Source organism: Vidua macroura, chromosome 4, assembly GCF_024509145.1.
Source record: "Vidua macroura isolate BioBank_ID:100142 chromosome 4, ASM2450914v1, whole genome shotgun sequence".
NCBI lineage: Eukaryota > Metazoa > Chordata > Aves > Passeriformes > Viduidae > Vidua > Vidua macroura.
In genome coordinates, this window is record NC_071574.1 from 51,311,820 (window position 1) to 51,336,284 (window position 24,465).

General features: G+C 39.1%; 1 protein-coding gene across 4 annotated transcripts in view; it reads right to left on the bottom strand.

Moving 5' to 3' along the window:
• Nucleotides 1-3,456: 3,456 nt before the first annotated feature.
• Nucleotides 3,457-24,465, bottom strand: part of KLF3 (KLF transcription factor 3) — a 28,312-nt gene continuing 7,303 nt past the window's right edge. For 3 of the 4 annotated variants that reach the window (XM_053975272.1, XM_053975268.1, XM_053975270.1), the window contains 5 exons: nt 20,123-20,219; nt 14,168-14,663; nt 13,176-13,326; nt 8,620-8,780; nt 3,457-7,484 (listed from right to left, as the gene is read on the bottom strand). In XM_053975272.1, the coding sequence (XP_053831247.1) occupies nt 7,303-7,484; nt 8,620-8,780; nt 13,176-13,326; nt 14,168-14,663; nt 20,123-20,179 (1,047 nt within the window). In that variant the 5' untranslated portion in view covers nt 20,180-20,219 and the 3' untranslated portion in view covers nt 3,457-7,302. Of the gene's footprint in view, nt 7,485-8,619; nt 8,781-13,175; nt 13,327-14,167; nt 14,664-20,122; nt 20,223-24,465 lie in introns of all 4 variants that reach the window. The other variant, XM_053975269.1, reaches the window with a different exon arrangement.

Below are 24,465 nucleotides of genomic sequence, written 5' to 3' on the forward strand. Positions count from 1 at the left end.
TTTGAATCCCATCCAGTACATTTTTATAGTAGGTGTTAAGTGTGCAGTATCTGTATCCTTTTTGCTTGTTTTCCCTTCTTGGAAATCTTTCCCTTCATCACAGAGAGACTTTCTTGGGCATGCGCTGAAAAGTTGAATCCATTAATTCTTGTTTGATGCTCTTCTTCCTTTGCTGTATTAACATTACCAATTGCCTAGAGATAGGTGCCTGCCAAGTCATGATTTCATAGAATTTGCTACTCACTGTGCTTATTATTTTTTATAGTATTGTAATATTGCTGCTTTCTGCTGTGATTGTATTGAGCTATACTGGGTTGCATGTTTTTTCTGTTTCCTAATACTTAGAAACTTGATGTTTGGAGGTGAACCCCTTTTATTTCCAGGCTTCCGCTGAACTCTGTTACCTTGCTCATTATAGTTACAGCTTAATGGAAATGTAAAGTCCTGAGATTACAACTGTGGGCAGCGCATGAGGTGATCAAACTGGTAAGAGGATGTGGTCTTTAACACTCACTGACGTGGCTCACCAAGCACACACCAGGTGTGGTAGCTAGATGAAACAGTGAAGTTGAAGTGGTGGGAGAGCTTCCTGGTGTCCAAAGATGACACTGCTGGCACCCACCTACCAGTACAGGTTAACTCGATAGGATCACAGTAGGATATCAGGTGCCTGGCTTCTGAGCTTTGGAAAGAAGAGCTAAAAGTATCTACTAAACCTAAATTATCACCCAGTTGTTTCCACACTCATTAAATCTGTATCTCTCCAGTTTAGAGGAGGATGTTGTGGAGGACCATGTCAAAGCCTTACCCAGAAATCAAGATTTAGTAGGGATTAGGGATGTTGGTGGATGAGAGGCTGGACATGACCCAGCCATGTGCACTCAGGCCAGAGAGCCAAACGTGTCCTGGGCTGCATCCAGAGCCCCGTGGGCAGCAGGGGAGGGAGGGGATTCTGTCCCACTGCTCTGCTCTGCTCTGGTGAGAGCCCACCTGCAGTGCTGCAGCCACCTCTGGGCCCCAGCATAAGAAGAATGTGAACCTGTTGGAGTGAGTCCAGAGAAGGCCACAAAAATGATCATAAGGCTGGAGCACCTCTCATATTAGGACAGACTGAGAGAGCTGGGATTGTTCAGCCTGGAGAAAAGAAGACTCTGCAGAGACCTTGTTGAGGCTTTTCAGTAGTTAAATAGGGCTTATAAGAAAGATGAGAATAGACTTTTAAAAGGGCTTGTTGTGGTAAGACAAGGGGTACTGGTTATAAACTAAAAGAGGCCTGATTTAGGTTGGATATAAGTAATAATTTTTTTATAATGAGGGTGAAACACTGGAAGAGATGGCCCAAAGGAGTTGTGGATGTCCCATCTCTGGAAACATTCAAGGTCAGGTTGGGAAGGACTCTGAGTGATCTGATCTGATGTCGTTCCTGCTCATTGCAGGCAGTTGGACTAGATGACCTTTAGAAGTCCCTTCCATCCCAAACCATTTTATGATTCTATGATTTTATGATTTTACAATTTTACCTCTCTAAGACTTCTTGACACTTTAAAGTGGGGAATGCTACCAAGAAATCCCATGCCCCTTCTTCCTGAAAGCCTTCTCCTCCTCCCAGGCATTACAGCCTAACATGATTAGCAGTCACACTTAGTGCTAATGGGCTGAAGGGTGTGTAGTCTATCCTGTTTACTAGACAAGAAAAGAGGAAGTAAAATTTCTTAATTCAGGCTTTCCGGTCTCTGTAAATTTAATGCATCAGCAAACTGGGGTTTATGTCCTAAATAATGTACAGACTGGGCCGTGGAGAAGTCCCTCACCTTTAAGACTGTTCAGAAATGTAAGTTTTAGGTGGGTGTGAAAGAAATAGTTTATCAACTCTGCCATGTATATTGTTTTGGAATATTAATGCTGTAAGAGCCCTTTATACTCTATTCTTCCCACCTCACAGATCTTTTATGCAGATGCCAAATATTTTGGTTATGTACATACCATAAACTACAGCTTCTTAAAACTTCTTCTTCTGAGTTCCTTTGATAAAACAGACTCATTTTGTCATGGTTTGGTGTGTTGGTTGGTTTTCTTTTTTAAGTAAGCACTATACAGTATTTCTCATCAAGCAACATTGTGTTGGCTTAGTTAGTGTTCAGCCAGGCCAGACTTTTAATTGTAAAGGATACATTTCAAGTGTTTTTATTACTAAAAATTGCAGTGAAGACACAAAGATCAGTTTTAAATCCTTGAGCAGATTTCTGTGTATGACAGGATTGAACTCAGTGACAGCAAATAAGACAGAGGGAAGAGTTTAATTGCTCAAGTATGAGAAAATGAATATTATCTTAAATTACAATCTCAGGAACTTAAATTGTGCCTTTTTCTCAGACTAAGAGGGACATCCAGTGGCCAATGAAATTATCACTGCTTCCTGAAAATGATCACTCAGTCTAGAACGTATGCAATGCTTTTTGACTCATAGGAAAACAGAGGTAAATGTTACCAGCCCAGCAACTGGAGTAGCCTCTTGCAGGTGTGTGGCTCGTGAAGACAGGTCAGAACGAGCTCTTCCCGTGACAGCTGCCACACTGGGCCACTGGCCATTGTGCCACTGATCCCTCCTGCCTGAACCTTAGAAATCAACAGCATGATAATGAGCTGTCTCTGACTTTGCAATGTGCAGTTCTTATTTTCAAGCAGGAGGCCAAGAAACACAAGCCAGTAATTTTATCATATTCTGATTGCTGTTTGCAGGCTTTTATTTTTATGCCTCACTTCTGCTGTACCTGCTTTCCCTTCTGTACATCACCATGGCATAGCACAGGTGCACACCAGGCTGATCTGCAGGATCCCAGGCAGCAAGAGATCAACATCCTGATGCAAATGCTTCAGCAGAAACGGGAAGTGCTAGAGATGCATAGTGGGTTCAGCCAGGCTGCCTCTTCTTAGGCATCTGGTAAGGTGTGAAGAAATAAAACCCCATTCTTCATCATCATCATCGTCACCATTATCTCTCAGCAGAGCCTGTGGGTGTGTCTGGAGGTGTGCAGGACTCATGTGATGATGTGTCAGCAGCCTCTGGCACCCTGCTCTGGGAGAGGCTGTGGGGAGCAGGCCCAGTCAGTCATCTTGTGAGTGATAAAAAAGGCAAACTCACGTGTTTGGTGCTCCACACCTGCCTATGGGCTAATTAGAATGCCCTAATTAGAATGCCCTAATTAGAAGCCAGTAAAACATTTTTATGAGCTTGCCACTAAGTGTGCTGCAGGACACAGTTCCTCCAGCACAAATTCCTGGTGCTCCTGCCTTGGGCCCCGTGTGGGGCAGGCACACACAGGAGGTGGCCACTGGCCGGGCAGAAGGGCCACCCAAACAGCCAGAGCCACAGGGGTCTCCTCCAGGCCTGCCTCTGACCCAAGCTCGGCATCACTGCTCTTTGTCATCCAGCATGTGACAACATGACCACGGACATCATTCTGAGTGTTTTATTAACAAGTATAATACATATGCACTGTATACTAAATATACTAAATATAGTATGAGGACTGTACAGTACAAATTTATGTTCACAGTTTGACATGACAAAATGTCATTACTGAATTCCCATTGGACTACCAAAGTAGAAACAGTGAAAGTACATTAAACATTCACATCTTTAGTAAGAAAAGATTACCAAAATGTCTCCATATTTGCAAGTTATAGTAATGCATGCTAGAAACCTTTAATTAGCCATTTTGTCTTATTAGCTTATAAAATATATTACATTTTATTTTTAAAATTCTGCATAGTTTATAGAAGTATTAAAGTAAATAAAAATCCTTGCTATATTTGCAGGTGAGAGATGCTAAGCAAAAATATTATTTTGACCCTCTAAAGTACATTAAGTGCTAATATCTGTAAAATATAATGAAAAATGGTGTAGCCCTCTTAAAAGATGTAAAATGCTTTGTAAATTTTTTAGAAAGGATTTGTATTCATCTGTATGTTGCTAACCTTGGCAGAGACAACATATTTGAACAAGACATGGCATTAGAAGTATCTTATTAGAAGTAATTAGAAGTATCACTGCAGAATGCCATTTAAATAAACCCCACACATTAATACCTGCTTTAGTTTCTTGCAATTGTATTAGAAACTAATAATTTATTATAATCAAATGGCCTAAACAGGCACATTTTAGTAAAACAGTATTACCTGTTATGCACTGCACAGTGCAATACTGTTAGGTGGGGAGGTTTAAATATACTCATTCTCTGGGATTAGGATCTTCTATCTTAACTGGTTTTCTTTAGGGCATAGATGGAATGACTGGTTCTGCAAAGTATTTAATAGAGTACATTTAAAAATTGCAAGGTATCCCTCAAATCAATGTTTGCTAAAATGAACCAATGAGCTGGTTAAGATATAAATTCACACTCAGCTAAAAGTGTATTTGTTTGTGACCTTTTAGACATCCCACAAAGACACTACAGAGACAACTGAAAAATCCTATAAGGAAGGCATTATCATGTAATAATCTCAAATACTTATATTTAATATTTAATTTTCTGTTGTCCTAATTCGCAAGACACATGGATGAAATGTGAAAGTTCTGCTCAATCTCCACTGTATTAGACCCCATCATTAGCATAAATACTTTCAGGAAAAAGGTACATAAGCTAATGAATTAACATGGAAAATAACCTAGACTAAAGTATCTGAAGTAAGCGTCAGTTACAAAGAAGTGCTGCTTTTGGGGTACTGATTCAAAAAATATTAAAAAACATACTAATGAAAACATTCTATGTAAACCTCAAAGGAGAAACAGAGCATTAGAAAGAAATGTTCCTTAAATATTCTGAATTTTATAAATTTGCATTTTTAAGGTAAAAATGGGACCAGTTGTCATTAAGGTACTTATTTTTATAGTATCTGTTTTTTCCCCTCTACAACAGAACAGAGAATTGTGTTCATCCCAGGGTACTAAATATCTGTAGACTTGTGACTGGTGCCACAGGGCTCCCTCCACACAGCCTCTCAGCCAGTGACCTGCTTGAATTTACAAAATTGCCATTAAAACCTAGAGCTAATTCTGCTACCACTGAAAAAAAAAATATAAAACAGGAAGTCCACATTCTGGAACAGCTGCTCATTAGTATCAGTCTCTTTCGTACAAGTTTCTCCATGTCACTAACAATCTGGCCTACCAAGAAAGAAAAAAGACCCTTTCGTGTGCCAGGTGTTTCAGTGCCACAGGTGAGCAGATGAGGCAGTTCCAAGACACAAGATGTAGCCCTACCGAGGTGGTGAGGATGTATGGAGCTGGAACAGAGCAATTGCTGTCAGAGCGTTTTTCTACAGGAAGTACAGACCTCTCCTTCTCTAATTCTGCAGGCATGTGGATGTCAGCAGAACAGCTGGTAAAGTCCTATCACCAAATAAAGGCTCTTTGCACTCACACTCTTGCATCTTCAAGATTGTTTGGCATTGGGCTCCACTGGTTATAGAAGAACAGCCTATCTGCTCCACAAGCTCAAATATACCCACCTGCAGATGGACACTCCACCTGTCTCCTGCAGAGTTCTATGAAACTCTTCCTCCCCTCGCACTTCCATTGTTCACTGGGTTTTTCCAAAAGAAAGGAAAAGCCAACTTCAGAATGTTTAACGTACAGGGAATGGTGGTTACCTTACATAGGGCAAGGAAGGAAAATGTGCTTGTGTGTGGAAGTGTAGAGAAATACATCCTGTTTCCTTGCAGTGCCACGAAGTCTGCCAGCTAATACAGACAGAAACCTTCCTTTCAGAGGGCTCCCAGACAGGAACATTTCTAGGGGCAAACTGCAGGTTGATTGAATTCAGTTTCTTTTAGCTATGGAGTTCTGTTTGCTAATGGGCATGGTTTTAATGCAATAGACACGTCCACAGGGAAGCAGTTGTACCTACCATTGAGAGACTAGTAGAGTCACAAACCAGAGTTAGGAACTGGATGATTTGGTATATGCTTTTATCCAAAACAGATACATGACTCAATTTATCATCAGAAGTACTTAATATCTGATGCCATCTTCTCATAAAAATATTGTGGATCAATAATTTTAAATACTGTAGTGTATTACAGTGATACTCACAACAATACAGTTTAGAGCATTTTTGACTTAATGATTGCTATTTTCTGAAGTACAGCAAAGAGAAAAAAATTATTTAGAAGAAATGCAGGAGCATGATTGCAGGGGGATAATCTATATCCCTGAAATGAGGTGCAGTAGGTTTCCATGAATCTCATTTAATGCCACATCACAGAAGAGTACCATAGAATCACAGAATCATAGAATATGCTGAGTTGGAAGGGACCCATCAGGATCATCAAGTCCAACTCCTGGCCCTGCACAGGACACACCAGAAGTCACACCACATGCCTGAAAGCATTGTCCAGATGCTTAACTCAGGCTTGGTGCTGTAACCGCTTCCCTGGGAAGTCTGTTCCAATGCCCAACTACCCTCTAGGTGAAGAACTTCCTAATGGTAAACCCCTGACTCAGCTTCAAGCCGTTCCATCCATACACTTGCACAGAAGCCAGACATACAGTCACACAAAGTCTTCCTGTAACAAATCCAGTGGGGCATTATGCAATAAAAACAAGGATATATACTACACTATAATACAGATGACAGATGACATTGGTTTAGATGCACAGTATTATGTACAGACCAATTCCTGTCCATTTTTCTTCTTGACTGGGGTAAATGATACTATGACTCAATCTTTCTGTAAAGTAATTACACTGTTTAGATTTATTTCCTCAGTAATACTCACTGTTTGGGCAGAGGGGATTGCTAAATCAGGTGTCTTTCTAAAACTGTTGTATGAACCACATTGCAGAAATCAACACAGCTGGGAGAATCTATTCATTGCATTGTTGAGCATAAAATGAGAGTGCATCCCTTACAGGGCACATAAATAATAGTCTCTGGCAAGGACTAGCATTTCGGATATTCAGTAACATTTACTATTTTATCAGTATATGCTGGGTTGATTATATGAAGAAACCAACAAAAGCCGTTAGTTTAAAAATTCCCTTATTCACAAATGAAATACAATAAACATACTGAATGCAGAAAGGGTTTGCTTAGCACCCCCAGAAGAAAAAAAAGAAGTGTTCACATTCTTTAGGTCTGACCCGTGGCAAGGACATAGAAGGGTTAGATAACATCTGTTACTGACCATACATAAGCGTTTAATGGTATAAACTCAGAGATCCAGACCAGCTGAATCCAAATTAAAATGCATGTGTAAAAAAACAAAAAAAGTGTGGCAGGAGTCAGGGACAGAAGACATTCAGACTAGCATGTGGCGTTTCCTGTGAAGAGCAAGATGGTCCGAACGTGAAAAGCTACGATCACAGTCTGGACACTGGAAGGGTTTGATTCCTGTGTGCTTGCGGAAATGCCGCGTTAGTTCATCAGAACGAGCAAACTTCCACGTGCATCCCTCCCAAGTGCATTTGTACGGTTTTTCTCCTGGAAAAGGAAACACAGAAGTGCAGATTTAAGACATGAACACATCAGTTCGGATCACCTAAGTTCACACATAAATCTGATAGATTTGTTCTACTGCCTTGCCAAATTCCTGTAAGTACTGCAATGCTTTCTCCAAAAGCCCCCAGACAGCTCAAAGCTGAAGAGTACTCTGCGCTAGAAACTGTGCAGTCCAAGTCATGGACTACAAAAATTGCTACCTGCCACAATTAATTTTTTTATTGTCTCTCTGTTCCTCTCTGCCATATTAGCACTTGTTTTGTATTACGAAACCCAGAAGGATGAAGGTTTAAGCATTTGTTCAAGTATTTTCAAAACTGGGATCTCATTTTCTAGCTTTCTGGGGGAAAGGACTGTGCTACCATAAAGCACAACAGGCAGATCTTGTGATTTCTGAAACTGAATGCAGTGTAAATGACTGGCATCACTGTCGCAAGTATCTCAACTTAAACTCTATATCATTACTGATATGTCATCCTCCTCCTTTAACACCACTGTATTGCCCAACAGGTAAATGGCTGGCCATGGACTGGGCTCCATTTTTCCTAAAAGAGGTACCTTTGTAAAGACCTTGGATGTATATATTCATTCAGCATGCAAAGATGAACATTTCTGTGGAGAACAGACATGGGGATGTGTTTACTGGAACACTCATTCAGATAAAAAGCACCACTGCACCAGTGGTTAGCATCTCCACAGAGCAGATGTGCTTCCATTTGGCATACAGTCCAAACTTCTGCAAATGGGCTACTCCCATAGAAATTACAGTCAAATTTAACTGTGATGTCATAGGTGAGCCAGTGCAATTTGAACTGTTTTGGTGTTTACAGGGTGTGTGGATTGAGTAAACTGCAAGCAAGTGGACACAAATACGTGAAGAGCCAGTGGATGTAACACACATCAGCATGCACTGGCTTACAGTCTCTTGTTGTAGGCTTTTCCTACTACGTCCTCTGTCTTTTGCTCAGCCTATAATTATTTTCACAACGATGTCACATCTACCTTCTCTCATTCTGTTATTTACACCTGTGGTCACCTAGCCATTAGCAGAAGTTACAAGCTTAGCCTACTATTTTTCCATAGACGTGATGAAAGAGAAGCATAGCTATGCTCAGACCTGTATGGGTTCTTCGGTGAGCTTTCAGGTGGGAGCTTTTAGTGTAGACTTTGTTGCAGCCTTCATAATCACATCGATGTATTCTGCGTTTTCGTTGTGTGTCTGGAGATTCCACAGGTAAAGGTCTCTTTCCTGGCTGAACTATAACTGAAGGGTGATTCCTGCAAAGTTAAAATAATGTTAAAATCAAAAACATTTAGCACAGCAAACCTCAGCTAATATGATTAATAACAGAGCCTTTTATTCACTACCACTCTGTCTCTTGGCAGAAAGAACAACATTACATGCATGTTGAAAAATTCAACAGGGTTTAGCAAATTTTATTTATTTTAGCAGTAATATTTTAAAATGTTTACTCATTTTGGGGCATGATGTAGCCATTTTTATACTTCCTAGCTCTTTTTTATAACTTTCAGAAGAAAAACCCCCTTCAACTTTGTGTTTTTCAGTCAAACTCAGATTTCTTAAACCCTGAGTGAACTTTTGTTTTATTCACTGTTTTTTTTCCCCTCCAAATACAACTAATTTGATTGTAATTGGAAACAGCAATTCCATATTATTAAAGAAATTGTATCTTTAGGGTTTCAAAGCAGAACTCAATCTTTATTGTTCCAGCCACTCCTTTAGAATGTAATTAAGAATTTCCTGTTTGGTGCTGGCAGCAGGGTGCGGCCTCCCTGTACCACTGACGTCAATTCCTAAAAGTAGAGCTTAGCCTGTGTGGCACACCCACAGGATGTCTGAAGTTGTCCCTCCACCTTCTTAAACATAATTTTTCACTGTAGAAACCCACAGGTACAGTGCAGGTAAGACATATACGAACTACAAATGGACTTCTGCTACAAACAAACCCATAAATGTTCACACGTGTGAAAACATGCAAGCTTCTTAAAAGGTGTCTTTGACTGTTGAATGACACCCCTACTGCAGAACTGGGGACAACCTTGACTCTTTCTTCCACATCAATCTTAGAAAACACATGTTTGTCAAAAAGGTATGTATCGAATATAATGTGCAGATACTGGCATTCCTTGTTGCAAAACCAGTTCCTCCATGCAACACAAGGGAGCTTTCTAGAACTCTTGTCTTTTCTAAGTTAATGTATTTCACATGTTCTTACCAATCAACTTACGTTTTATAACACTGGGCTCTATTGGTTACTTACTTCCAAGTTCCTTTAGGGCCTAATTTTCAGAAAACACTGAATTCCTACTTCTCTCAGCAAAACAGGGGGCGTGTGCTAAAGACAGAAAATCTTGTGCATGGCTTAAGAAAGGAAGATTTTTCTATGACCCCACAGCAGCGGGATGGGGATTACCAATGTGGGAAAAGTTGAATTCTGTTATTGATTTATTTCTTAAGAGTTAGAAGCTGGAAACTGGGAACCAAATTCTCTTTCTTGGGTGGTTCTGTGACTGTTGAGTGATGTACTCTTCAAGTACACATGAAGTCTAGCTAAAAATATTATAATGGCAGGAAACCCCGATGGTGATGTTAGACAGAGATGTACACACTCTTAAATAAGAAGGCAGGCTTCTAGCTTCCAAAGAAACAGCTCTCTAAAGCAGTGCTCAGTTTCAATGCAGTTGCATACCAGTCCTTTTGGAGAAGCTCAGGCTTAGGACAGCAAACAGACTTGGTTTAAATCATTATGTGTGGAGGCTAGTCCTGGACATGGTAACATCTGGGAAAAGGGAGAAAAAGGATATTGGCCATACACCATTTGTGATTTAGATTTGCAATCTACAAGTGACTGGTAAAAGCACTGAGAATATCTTCTTTTGCCCTTATGGGAGAGGACGCTGGCAAGACAACAGAATGTTATCAATAATCAGATAGGGCATGGCAGTTTAAAAAAATGGTTAGGGTGGTGTCAAATTCAGAGGTAAATATTAAGTAAGTGCCAATAATAAAAGCACAGCCCTAATTCTTTTGTTCCCTCTTCTACAACTAGATGTAAGTTCATGTATGCCTACCCATTTAAGTGTCACTCTTCAATAGGTAAGAGTACCTCCTAAAAATGATGATAAAACTTCAACAGCTTTTTCTTCTTTACCACAGACCACACTATGTTGACAGCATAAGTTGGACTTTGAAACTTGCATGAAAATATGTTAATAAGGCTCCTTATACTATTGTTATTACCTCAAGTTTGATTTTTGAAATAACTAAAACTAGATTTTAGAAATAATTTAGAAACTTGATTTTAGAACTAACTAATCAATGCACAGTTACATTGATTATCAGACACACTAGAAAGTCCAACGATCCCTACAGAAATGTCACCAACATTATTTTTAGATAGATATAGATATAGATATCCAGATATACACAGATATACTGCCAAAAGCTAACACTAAAGCAAAACAAGTCACTTAAAAGTCTTAAATAAGTCACTTCAGTGAGACTAAAGGTTTCTTATGACCCTTTAATGTAGCCTAGGTGTCTGAATAGTACACTCTGGGCAGTTGGAACCAATGAATAGTGATAAAAACTTCAATGCCTAACTATAGCTCATAAAGCTGTGAGCCAACGTATTTTTTTTTTTAATAAAGGTTCAAATATCTCCTAACTTGTGTGAGTTGTCTATGTATTTTTTTTATGATAAAAAATACAATTTATAAACTTCTTGTTTTGGATACAGCAGAATGTGAACTCGAAAGGGCTGGTTCTAGGAGCAAGAACTAGAGCTCCACAGGGCACTACAAAGTAATTTAAGTTGTTACAATGCAAGGACGGCATCTCCATGAACATAACACTCTACATGGGCAGGCAGAGGAGATGCTTAGGAAACATGGACATAGAAATGTTTTCTGTAACAAAGCTATCCACACATGATACCAAATTTTATATTCTTTGCTCAGTGGATGGGTTTGCTGGGGAAACTACACCCATTGGGAAATAAATAATGCAAATCACTAATGCAGGTGACAAGTCTGCAGAAGTTTCAGCCCTGGAGGAAGGGTGTGGTACCAGCCAGGAACAGCACTTACTGGCTTGCCCTTGTCAAAGAGACTTAACAAAGACAAAAAAATAAACTGAACCATTTCATAGTCCTGACCTAGCAGTAGTTAGCTCCAGCTACATAAAGACTTGACTCCCTTGTGTGGTAGGTGCATTATGTTAGTAGATTACCAACTAGTAAACATACATATTTACTATCCTATGTAATAAACATGTATAACGTGATTTAAAAGAAACAGCATATAGTTTATAAAAGCTAGCTGGCAACCAATTGCAAAGAGCCTGCAGTCTAGGAGGTGCATCTAGACTGTTTGAAGACAAGGAGGGGTGCCCACAAAAAGTCTGTTCTGGAATGCAGCCAGCCCTGGTGCTGTGGCGTGCTTTTGACCCCAATGGCCATGAGCAGGGGGAAGAGGCAGCGTTCTGGAAGAAATACAGGAGACCACCCATCCACCTATGCTTTTCTTTCTCTCTCTGAACCATACCCACACTGGGTTTTGAGTGTCTGGCTTGAAGCTCTCTTTCCCTTACTCAATGAGGTGAGGTCAAACACAACCACCTGAAGGGTGACAGTGAGCAAGAGGGAAGTGCAGAAATGGATTCTGAGGTTCTGTGCCATGAGCCCTGCTCAGCTCCTGCCAGAGCCACATTGGCAGCCTGCCTGCCTACCCAGAGCACTGCCTGCTGAAGGATGAGCCTGGCTCTGGGTCATTCTATGGTTTTAGTACGTTGACAAGATTTTCCCTAGAAAAACAGGAAATGGAAGGGTGCCCATGACTCCTCAGGTACTTTCTTGAGAATTTTTTTATGTTTTCAATTAAAAGGTTTATGCGCCTCAGACCTAAATTCTTCTTCTAGCCCTTGTCCTTTCTTCTGCAAACAGCACTGTTTAAAAACCTATTAGATCTGTGATCCAGTTAATGCAGGGGCCCCAGTAACAGCTATGCCAGCACAATGAGTTAATACTGGGATGGAAACAAGTGGCTGTGAGGGGAGAAAGCTTCAGAATCTACTTGAGTTGTCAAAAAAATCACCCACCGAACAATGGTCTCATGTAAAAATGCAATTTCACTTATATACACAGAACTTGTAAGCCTGAAGAGGTTCTTCCCACTAAGCAGGCAAAATTTTTGAAAAGACAAAGAAGTCCTCCAAGAAAAGAAAGTCACAACACTAATTTTAAAGAAAGGTATTTCAAGTGACATGAATAGAGATATCAGTATGAACTGTCTTTTAAGTTTCTTTCAATTTTGCTGCTGATTTTACGTAAGTAGGTTATCACTGGCTTACTGGGAGTCCTACTTTCAGTAAAGTTGTGGAACTGGGACCTATCATTACTTTAGAAATGCATTATATAAATGCCAGATCTATTGCAAGGTATAAATATGTATCAACTCCTGTATTGCTGAAGAAGGGGGAAAAGAAAGTTGCAATCACATTTCACAGTGACAGCGGTGGGAGGGATGAATGTGTATTTTATTACATGTTTTAAAGCATAGCAACATTCCTTCCCACTCCTCAGAACTGGTAACTGCTGTAATTAACTGCTTTCCGTTCCTTTGCTGATCTTGGGACTACTGTTAGCTACTTACTCTTGCAACATAACTTGCTGAGGAGACAATGAGGTCATCATTGGAGGTGACATTTGTTCAGGATAGAAGTCAGTCTTTGATGGTTCGCTTCCTGGCTCTACTTTGATTGTTTTCTTCAGTGTGGGCTTCTCATAAGACTCAATGACAGGCACTGTATGGCAGAGGGTAGGAGAGGGAGGGCAACACATAAAAATTATGAAGAGTTATGGAAATAAATAATATACAGAAAAAAATCCATAGTTAAAACAAACCCATCAGTACTACATTTACTGTGATGATTTACACTAAATACAAAATCCTTCAGTTTTAGTTATCTCCTGATGAACTCTGACTCAAAACATTTCTATTAATTTTCATCAGTCCAATGTTATCAGTCCAAATCTCAGTAGATCAATAGTTTATGTAGATACAAACAAGCAACGGAGCTGGTGAAGGGTCTGGGGAACAAGTCCCGTGAGTAGCAGCTGAGAGAGCTGGGGTTGCTTATCCTGGAGAAAATAAGGATCAGAGAGGCCTCATTGCTCTCTACAACTGCCTGAAAGGACAAGAGGAAATGGCTTCAAGGTGCACTAGGGGAGGTTTAGTTTGGACATACAGGAAGAAGTTCTTCCCAGAAAGGGCAATCGGGCATTGGAATGGGCAGCCCAGAGAGGTGGTGGAGTCATTGTCCCTGGAGGTGTTTAAGGAAAGACTGTATGTGTCATGGCAACCAGACAGTGCCATGGCCTGGTTGACAAGGTGGTGTTCAGTCACAGGTTGGACTCGATGATCTCAGAGGTCTTTTCAGCCTAATTGATTCTGTGATCCTATGACCTTGGTTAAGTCTGGTAAAATATTTATACAACAAATTCTATGCCTGTTTATTCTGGAAGAACAGAAATTATGTTCCACTTCCTAAAATGCCAACAACCCACAGAAACAAAGTGCTTGGATATTTGTCTTAATTTGTTGGCATATGAGACAGCATAAAAAGCAATTCTGACAACACCAACCTTGCATGCTACTTGGAGTTTCCATCTCATCTGCGAGAACTGTGGACACCATGATGGGCTGCTGGAGATGGGGAGCATACATGAAAGGAACTGGCTGGACCACTACAGGCTGTATAACCGGGAGTATCCCAGGGCTTCTCAGTCCATGGCGTGAAAGAGCAGCGGCCATTACAGGTGGGATTGTTATTGGCATAGAAAGAGGCTGTACTCCTGGGGGTGACGGTGTGAATTTACTGAGAGGTGAGCTGGGTGAGGACAGAGTCAATCCGGGTGAACTTCTCCTATGCACAGTCTGAAATTTTAGTGGGGAAGGAGAACTTCCAGTTGAAGGTGGTGAGCTCCTTTTATTTACCGTAAGGTCCACTGGCTCCATCTGGATTCCATTTGATAGTCCTTCAGGGTTTGAGTACAATTTATTGTGCAACATACTTGGTGTAGAATAAATGACGCCGTATTTGTTTGGCTTCATTTGGTCCATGTAATTGGATGGGTATGACTGTCAGAAGGAGTGGGAAAGAAATACAGAAAATCAAATAATAAATCAACACAAACAAGCAGCTACTGCTGAAAAAGAAAGGCAGCCAATAAAACAAGCAAAATGAAAAAGTTTCAAGAAAGCACTTTAATGTAGTTTCTAAATAAAACAGAATTAAATAAAGCCTCAGATTCCCCACACAGGAAGTTAATCAAATTCTGATTCACTGTTTCAGAAGCAATGTAAGACAGATTATGAAGACAAATCTTCAAGGCTTATTGAACTACTTTTCTCCCTTTAAAATTGCCTGTCATATGTACATGCCTGTACATTTCTTAACTGACCTGGGAGATACATCTGCTATGCCAAGCATATAACGATGTACTGAGGAGCATCAATTCTGGCAAGGTGGAAGCTCAGTTGGGCTTAGAATTGCTAGTAATGGGTCCCAATCAACTACTAAAGTAATTGAAAAACAATCATCACTAAAAAAAGAAATTATGAATCTGAACCCTACAATCAATACAAAATACTCAGCTGAACTATGTAAGTAATGGGTGAGTAACTCAAGAATGCAAAAGGTAAAATCTAAACCTTTCTGAATTATTTTTTTGAGATATAAAGCAGCTACTTAGCCAGTCTAATTTTGGAAAATGAGTACAAGGATAAACATTTGGTGTATTGGAAGAATATTCCTGATAGTGGTAGCTAGCAGTTCCCATTACAATATAAACCCCAAAGCTAATCTTGACCTGTGACGATCTCTACAATTTAGTAATTTTTATATATATATATATATATATATGTATATACATATGTATTATATAAGTAACACACACATATCTAGTGATTTTTGTAAACCAAGAAGTATTAACTGTAGAGTGCAGTATTATTAAACAAATATCCAGACCAATACTGTGTTTAAAAACTGTTAAAAACTGAGGTTGTTTACGAACAGCTAACTCACAATGGAAATTGATGTGCTGCTCTAACACAGCAGTGAGACACAGAAAATGCAATGCACATAAATTTTTATTTGTGTTGTTAACTTTTTGAAATAAAATGCTATCATTGGAATTTAGGTAAGTAAACTAATATTAAAAAATTAATTACTTCCTTGGCATCAAAAGTATTTTGATGAGTGGGATTAAGTATGTTCAAAATGGTATAAAGTGAAACATCAGAAGCATAAAACTACTGAATTTTTATAAAATTATTTCCATAATATTTCAATTATTTTTTTCCTGGTGTGAACACTGCTGTCAATATGTCTTCCTGGTTTCCTACCTCTGTCTTCCCTGTGAGGGAACCCTTGGTTCATTTTAAATGTCAATGTTAATGGGGGTATTTTTGCAAAATGACACAAATGTAATTTTCTTCTTTTCAGTTACTGTTTGAAACACTGAGTTTAGAAAATATTAAATTTTCCTCCTGCATTCATGGCACAGTGATAGAACAACAAAGCTGAGTCCCTCAGTCCATAAAACATTCAAATAAAGCAGCACACAAAATGGTGATTAATCTTCAGACAGTAAATATTACATTAAAATCTCTGCAAGTTATATATTCTCTTTATGATTATTCTTACAAATTCCATCTATAGAAACATTAATCTTTGATGGTAATTGGTTCATCAGAATTTTATTAAATGCCATTATTGCAAGAAGTGCTGTCTGTAGACTTGCCAGCACTGCTGAGCCAAGCAATGAAATTGTTAGCGTTCTAAGTGATGGAGACCACTAAATATTGATATAATTTAATATTTCACAGCATTTGGTATCTATTAGATCAGATCAAATTATGGGCATAGCAAAAAAATCAAAATTTTAATAGGTAAGGAACATTAAATACTTCTGTTAAAGCTCCTGTTATTGGTTTACAGTACGGAGTTCACCCAGCTTTAATGAACTTTACTGTAAACATTCCAAGACTAAGCATCAGTGATTTACAGTGCTGCAGGTTTGTCAGGGATGATCACAATGTCATTGCCTATGAACTTTTCTTCCATTGCAAGAATGCTAAAAAGGAAAAAGCCTGTGAAGTTTAAATCTCCAGGAATGCTTTTGGCCAATGAAGTCTATTAAAGAACAAGCATCCCTAGGTGTAACCTTATCCTGAGAACACCCGGTGGGAATTCGAGGAATAGCTGTCTGGATGCTCACATAGCTTCTGCATTCTTTGATGGGGGAGCAATGCTGATCGTGATTTATTTTGGTGCACAGCCTGCAAAAGGGTAGAAATGCTGCTGGAGACTGGGAAAACCGGTCTCCTGAGACTGTGGGCAGCTTCCAGGTAGATTCCTCCTCCCCAGTAGGGAGGCCAGCAGAATACACCCACAGTGAAGACTGGAACACTCACTTTTGGATGGGTGAGTAAAAATGACAAGATTCAGTCACATACAAAGATAAAACTCTGAAGCAGTTCCACAGGTGCTTTATTCCTTTGTACTTGTGCATTCTGCAAGGACAAAGACTATAAACATTTCTAGCTGAATCTGCTTTAACATATATATTATAACCCTTTAGACCTCAGTATGTTATACTGCATTGGCAATATTTAGATACTGTATTATCAATAAATCTAATCATCATGACTCACATAATCACTGTTGTACTTCTTAGCACCTGACCAAGTCTTCTCTCTACTACTCTGCTACACAGAGAAAAACTGTTTATTCCAATTCAAAAAAAAAAAAAAAAAAAAAGCAACTTGTTTCACCAACTGGTAACTGGTCCAAATGTTTAAAAAGTCCTTTAAAAAGTCCTCGCAGCAAATAGGTAGCCCTGTGAGTAGGACTCGGATGACTTTGTCAGTAGTTCATTAAAAACGATCATAATATACGTTCAATAATTCATTTCAATAAATGGTATGAGCTGTTGGTAGAGTGATGAAATAGTGTGGGTGCAAGCTTCAGTCACCTGAGAAGTATAGTTATTCCTTTCAGTCACACACCCTGAAATACAGTGGTGTCAAAACCATTACTAATTTCCTCCTTCCCCTCCAACTACTGTGATGTTTTAGAGACACACAGACTTTACACCTACAGTGTAGAGAGTACATCTACATTCAGAGAGATGAGTGAGTTACTCCTAAGGGGCTTGATTCAATTTGGCCTCTAATGATTCTATCAGAATGAAAGATGCAATACAAATAATTGATTGTAGACTTTCAGGTTATGTTAGCCCAGTCTGCTCTGTTTAGCACCTCTCAACATCACACTGATAGTTTCTCTCTCATTCCACCTCCTCAAAAGGTGGTCAAGAAAACTAACTCACTCAGTGGCTGCTATCCTTTCCTATGTTCTCTCCATATCACAATACCTCCCTTTAGAGGTGTCTCCAGAGCAGTTTCTGTTGTGGCACCAGGGCTCCAAGGAAGCCACAAGACAAAGAAGAGCTGGGGAGCTCAAGGGATTGGGGCTAAGCAGCCTATGTCTGTACAAAAGCTGAAACACATATGGTACTCAGCCTGAGGGAAAACAAAGTGGTGTCCAGTGATGGAAACTTCACTCACAGAAATCATACTTTCCTCTGGACTTTCTACCTTTTCTTTTCTGCTTTTTTTTCCCCTCATGCAATGGCAAAAAAAAACATACACAGGTGGTAAAATGCTCTGAGTAGTCTCTAATAGCTGGTCAGAGTGATTACACTGACTTTTGAGAAGACTCCAAAGGTCCAATGCATGGAAGGCACCACATCACTAGGAGAAGGATATGGTATAGAATAACCAATATTTGGAACTCCAGTCTTGAAGTGCACTTGGCTCAGAAATGCTCCCTTGTTCTTTCCACTACAGTTTTTCCTCCATCTGGGTCTGGGAAGGACTGCTCGCTCCTCTCCTGGTGAGCCTTTTGAGGGACTGACCTTGCCCATCTGGCAGAAGCACATAACTGTTTGGGGCACTTGGGTGTCTTGTGCAGAGCCCCAAACCATTGCAGAACCTTCTCTGGGAGATGAAGGCAGATGTGCACAAGGCACAAAAGACAGCAATGACACTTCTTTTGTAAAACTGGCCTCTTTTCTGATTTCAATGGACATCATTAGATAATCTTAGATTATAGTATATAATCAACACTAATCTTGACGTAGCTACACAATAACTGTGACTAAAGTGACAGACAGGCTGGCCAATACTAAAATTCTTTCTTGACCCAAATATTGGAACTTGTCATGCTCACACTTTCAGAGACAGTTATTTTTCTATCATTACTCTCCAGCAAATAAACCCCACAAGTCAAACTGTAATTTTAAAATCCATATAAACTTAACTCCCAGAAGTGCTGTTAGTAGCACGGAAGAAATCAGACTGCTTACAGATGCATTTAAATTTATGAAAATTATTATTTATTTTAAATAAAACAGGAAACAAACTTTTCATTGAAAGATGCCATTCAGAGCACAAATTTAATGCACTCTGAATTATGTACATTGACTTCACCCTTTTAATGGATCAGCCTTTCTGGGGGTGTGGTTTCATGTTACACTTAATATGTTATTGCAGGCTAAAATCTGAAAGGGGAGGTCCTGTTCTCTCATCCTCCCTCCCCTTGCTCTAATATTGAGCAGCTGCACAGAATGAGTCAGATCAGCTTCCTGATCTGACAAAAAATGAGTATTTTTGGTGTGTTAGCTACTACGACCATTCAGTGAGCTGATCCAAAGGTTTCAAATTATTCTAGGACCACACAATTCTTCAGTCACACAAAGGAGACACAGAACTGGTATGGAGGTAGCAAAGTCAAAACCTTTCATTTAAGCAGCAGCCTGTATCATCACAATTCTCACTGTACTGCTCCCACCTGTATGTCCTGCTGCTCTTGCTTGTCAGACTCTTCTCTGAGATGACCCTATTCTCTGAGTCCATGGAAAATGAACCCAATTTTAAAGAAGTGTCTCCTCTTCCCCTTTTTTCCCCACTGCCCTAGATCTCATTTGTTCACTTGGTAAAGCAGTGCAACCAGTTTACCCAGCAAAAAGCCATTGCTGGTTTGGGTTTTTGCAGGATTAATTTTCTGCTGTTTAGAGCAGAGCTAGCCATGTTACCTGTTACCACAGGCACCTGTTACCACAACCAAGAGAAAAACAAAAAAAAAAGGCACAGCAAGAAGCTGTTCACTTAGTTCAAGGGTGTAACACTGAAACCACAGGCAATTGCCACTTCACCATGAAGCGTGGCAACTTAATTTCAACCCACCTCCTTCAGCAGCAGGAGCTACAGAGAGTATATTTACAGTGCAGTGGCTGAGGAACACATGGATGCTCTCCCCTCTGACAGGCAACTGGTCAGATAATTTAAGGCATTAATAAATTAATTAAATACAGAAAGTTTTCCTAGAATGTGAATGTGATTGCACCAAGAGCAAAATATAGCTTCATATGTTTTCCTAAGCTAGTCCAAAGCTTAATTACATCTCATTATGAATTTAAAGGTGGAAAAATTAAAAAGTCATCTTTAGGGGCAATATATTTGAAAAGTCTTACCACTGAAACAGGCTCCATGGCTTCTTGCTTGATAGGGACTGGGTCAAACATTAGCATCTTTTTTATTCACCTCTTCTGATGCCTCTGAGGTTCTGTCCTGCTGGGGAAAGACAAGGTGTTAGAAAGCCATGGGAAATACCCGAATCAACTTTGTGAATTGTAAAGAATTCACTATTTTGTCAGATTAATGTGAATATTTATCCATCTCTAACACAGATATTTAAATCTTTGACAGAATTTATTGCAAGATTTTTCTTTCCAAATTGCTATTGAAACATAGAGACATCTGCTCATTTTAATGAAAATCAAATTGAATTTTTGTTGTCCATGTCAGCACACCAAGACCACAGAATTTTCACTTTCATTAGCTGTCAAGTGTTTTAACACATCACAGTTTAGACCACGCATTTCTCATCAGCATTACAACCTCAGAATAACCTTGTTTATACAAGTGAACTGATTCTGGAAAGGATCTCTCTTTCCTAAGAGTCCTAATAGAAACACTCAATAGATCACATACAGTGAAACTGATATCAATGCAAAAAAAAAAGATTAAAATTCAAGACTAACTTGGGCTACATTCAACATGCTGCAATGACTTAACAGAAAAAATGCATCAGTTATTACAAGATAATAGATTTACTGACAATTCAGCAACTATTTGTGCTAACTGTGCAAAACAAAAGCACGTCAAAACAATCTGCCTGCATTCTGTGCAGCTTCAGGGTTTTTTTCCTACAGTGTTCAACCTTACTTGTCCAATCTCTAAATGTCTGAAATAAAAGTATTTAGCATAAAGCATGTCATAACTGTCATACTACACATTTGCCATGGTTATCTTGGAAAGATACTGGGAAGGAAAGGAGATACCTCTTCTGGGTAAAGCCATAAGCTTAAGAAGAAGCTAAGGGGTTTAGATGTTGCCAAGCTGTTTATAAATCACTCGAGGTTATACATTATATGACTGATGTCCAAGGAGCAAGTTCTGACCGTACACCGTAGAATTCACAGCCCTGCCTGGAGGCGGTACGGCCACTTTTAAGATGCGAGGACAAAAGTAAATGACACAAATTCCATTTGGCCAGTAGATGGCACTGGAAAGAAGCGAATACAGCCAGCCTCCAGCATAGGCAATTCACCCCGCAGGACAGACTGAAGGCTCACCAAAAGATTTGTAGCTGTGGCTGGGAAATTATCCCAGAAATGTAAATGAACATTTAAAGATGTACCTGCTCAAATTAAAACAATTCTAGTAAGCCTACCCTAATGAACAACTTTGCAGTTAACATGTGTTTAAAGATCAAAATTTGTTAAGAGAGATAGCATGAGTTGTTACAAGTCTACCATGAGTTATTCAGGAACATAAATAAAGTTTAAAGATTTTTGGAAATATATCACAACAGTGTGCACTTTGAATAATGGAAACAAATAAGTAGCAGAGTAAATTATAGCATCTTCATAATTCACATTATAAAAGTTGAAGGCCTGACAAAAACTAATTGCAAAACTAAAGTGAAACAAATAATGCAGCTAAATGCAATTTCCGGTTTAAACTTAATATGTAGTTTTAGTCTGGGGGCAGTCATGTAAGATGGCACTATTTGCTGAAATTTGTGGTAATTCTGTAAATACCTTAAGCACGTTTATGAGAAGGTTATTAATTATACTCTTTTCTTTGAATGGTTATAATTTAGATAACTGTTACCTAGTTATCTTTTTCAGGTTTCAACATATCACATAGCCAGAACTAACATTTCAGAATACTGACTTCCCAATACTGACTTTTCCACTACGTGGAAATATATCCATGTATCTATGCATCACTCATATTCTCACACATTCATCTGCATTGTGAAAACAGAGAAGTTGTACTTTTAGACATAAAAAAACTTTGCAGTAAAATGTAGCCACTCAGAGCTCCTATAAAGGGATTTGGAACTAATTCCTTTCAGGTTAACAGAAACTTTTGATTTTTAGCTTGTATGTGCATAGATAAAGTAACGCACCAATTTGTACTTCAGTGAAGGAAGAAAGGAGAAAAGAAAGGAAAGGAAGAAGAGAAACAGACAGAAAGGAAGGGAAGGGAGGGAGGGAGGGAAAGACAGAGAGAAAGGAGGAGAGAAAGAAGGAGAAAGAAAGAAAGAAAGAGAGAAAAAGAAAAGAAAGAAAAAGAAAGGAAAAAAGAAGAAAAAAGAAAAGAAAAGAAAAGAAAAGAAAAGAAAAGAAAAGAAAAGAAAAGAAAAGAAAAGAAAAGAAAAGAAAAGAAAAGAAAAGAAAAGAAAAAGAGAAAAGAAAGATTGTTCTAAGTAAATGCAATGATGCTCATCCTTTGTGTTATTTTTGCAATTCTAAAACCGTATTTTCTTCAGTTTAAGAATTACTCCTTTTAACCTTTAGCTCCAAAAAGTGTGTGAAAAGACACTTGATACACATTTCAGATGTCATGCTACCCATTTCAGTGTTTCCTGAGACAGCTCTAAATCACTGTGCAGGAATTAAACTGACATAGACAACAGGAAGTGTACTACCCTGAACAAAAGTGAAAAGTAATTCTCAATCTTTCCCAAGTGCAGTCATCTAAGAACAGCAGAAGAAAACTTTACTTTTATGTAAGTTTACTATGCTGCATCGGAGTATAGGAATCAAGCACTTCTTTATCATGTTACTCTTGAGCAGGTTTCTTTTCCCCATTTTATGGAGACTGGAAACCAATTTTCAAGAACGGAAAATTAATTAAGATGCAACACTTGGTCCTGTAGGACTGCTACAGAGTCAATATAAGTCAGCTTTGGATCTGGCATTTAAAATTTAGCTCAAAATGATGTATTTCTAAGGCTGTAAATAAGACAAAAGACTCCTCTTTGTATTTAAAAATAATGCTCCAAATTGATAGCTTGGACCACACAAATATGTGCATGTACACTCACACAAATAAAGCATGGTACTTCTACTAAGAAGTAGGTAGTTTTCCCCAGTATATTTGTAAAATAATGCCTATTAACTCAAAACTTCTCAGTCTTTCTCTCCTAAACATTTGAGAAGGGGGCAATAGGGAAGGTAAACAGTCTTATCTGTTTCTATTACAGAGGAATGCAAAAACAGTTGGGTTCTACTTTACAGAGTGGTTTCAGAATCTACTTGTTTGAAAGCCCGCAACTTGTTTAGTATATACAAATAATTTCTGGAAAATCGAAATACCATCTCTCATTCCTGAGGTGCTCTGAAAAAACTGGTGAGGTGACAACAGTATATTCATCTTAAATGTATTAAAAAATAGGAACTTTTGTGTTTGACTTTATTAGGTAAACTATTTTGCATTAAAGAGTTTTCTCATGTGAGGTAAAAGAATTTAATACGAATGTAATCTGAAACTAAATAATTAACTGCAATCCGGTAAGCAAACATTCCACCCTCTCTTTTTTTTTGCTCTCCCTCTTTTTTTCTGCTAACAAGCCACCCAGTTTTACTTTCTTGCCTCCTCCCATTCACTCCACCCTGTGGATCTCTGCCAAGTCAGTCCAACTTGTCCAAACAGGACCCGGCTTTTGATAAGATTTTGCTCACACCCTGTACTTCAGAAAGACAAATGAAGCAACTGGGTTTTGTATGCAAATAAGGACAGGTGCAAGGTAAAGTCCAGGCAAAGTCCCTCAGTATTCCCCTATCTGAAGTCCAGTGAAGACAGAAAGCCAGCTGTTGTCTTCACAACACAAACTCTGCCCTTATGATCCAATATACAGCAAGGTATCCATTCCAGAAGGGAAGTTCATTATCATTAGAGCTCATCACCTTGTCAGTATTAGCTTCCTGACAGGTGTATAGTTTATTGTTTCAGAGACATAATTAAATGAAAGCTGAAAGGTACTTAAACGTGTATTCTGACAATAAAGGCTTGTATGGATTATTTACCCTGGATGAAATGTACGAAGTGGTTAAAGAATGCACTCAGACTACACATCTGCACTGCACAGCAGCTGGAAAAGGGCAACCGCAGTGCAGCTACTCCCAGCAGCCCTGCACATCTATCTTCAAGGTCCACCAACTCTGCAAACCTGTTATGAAAGGAAAGGGTGGGGTGGAGGGCCAGTTTTAACTGTGCACATCCAACAACAAAGCTTTATTCTAATATAAAGCCTGTCCTCATTAAATACCTGGAAGAGCAGCCAGTGACTGACTTTTGCTGCAGACAGGGGGGGTGGTGACCATACATTCTGCCCCTCTTCACTCTGCCTGAGAACACATACAGGGTTTATTTCCTCAATCTTTGTGCCCAGGGGAAGCAAAGGAATGCTGCCCAATGTACAGCAAGTCTCTGTCTAGAAGCTTCAAGGTACGACTGTTAT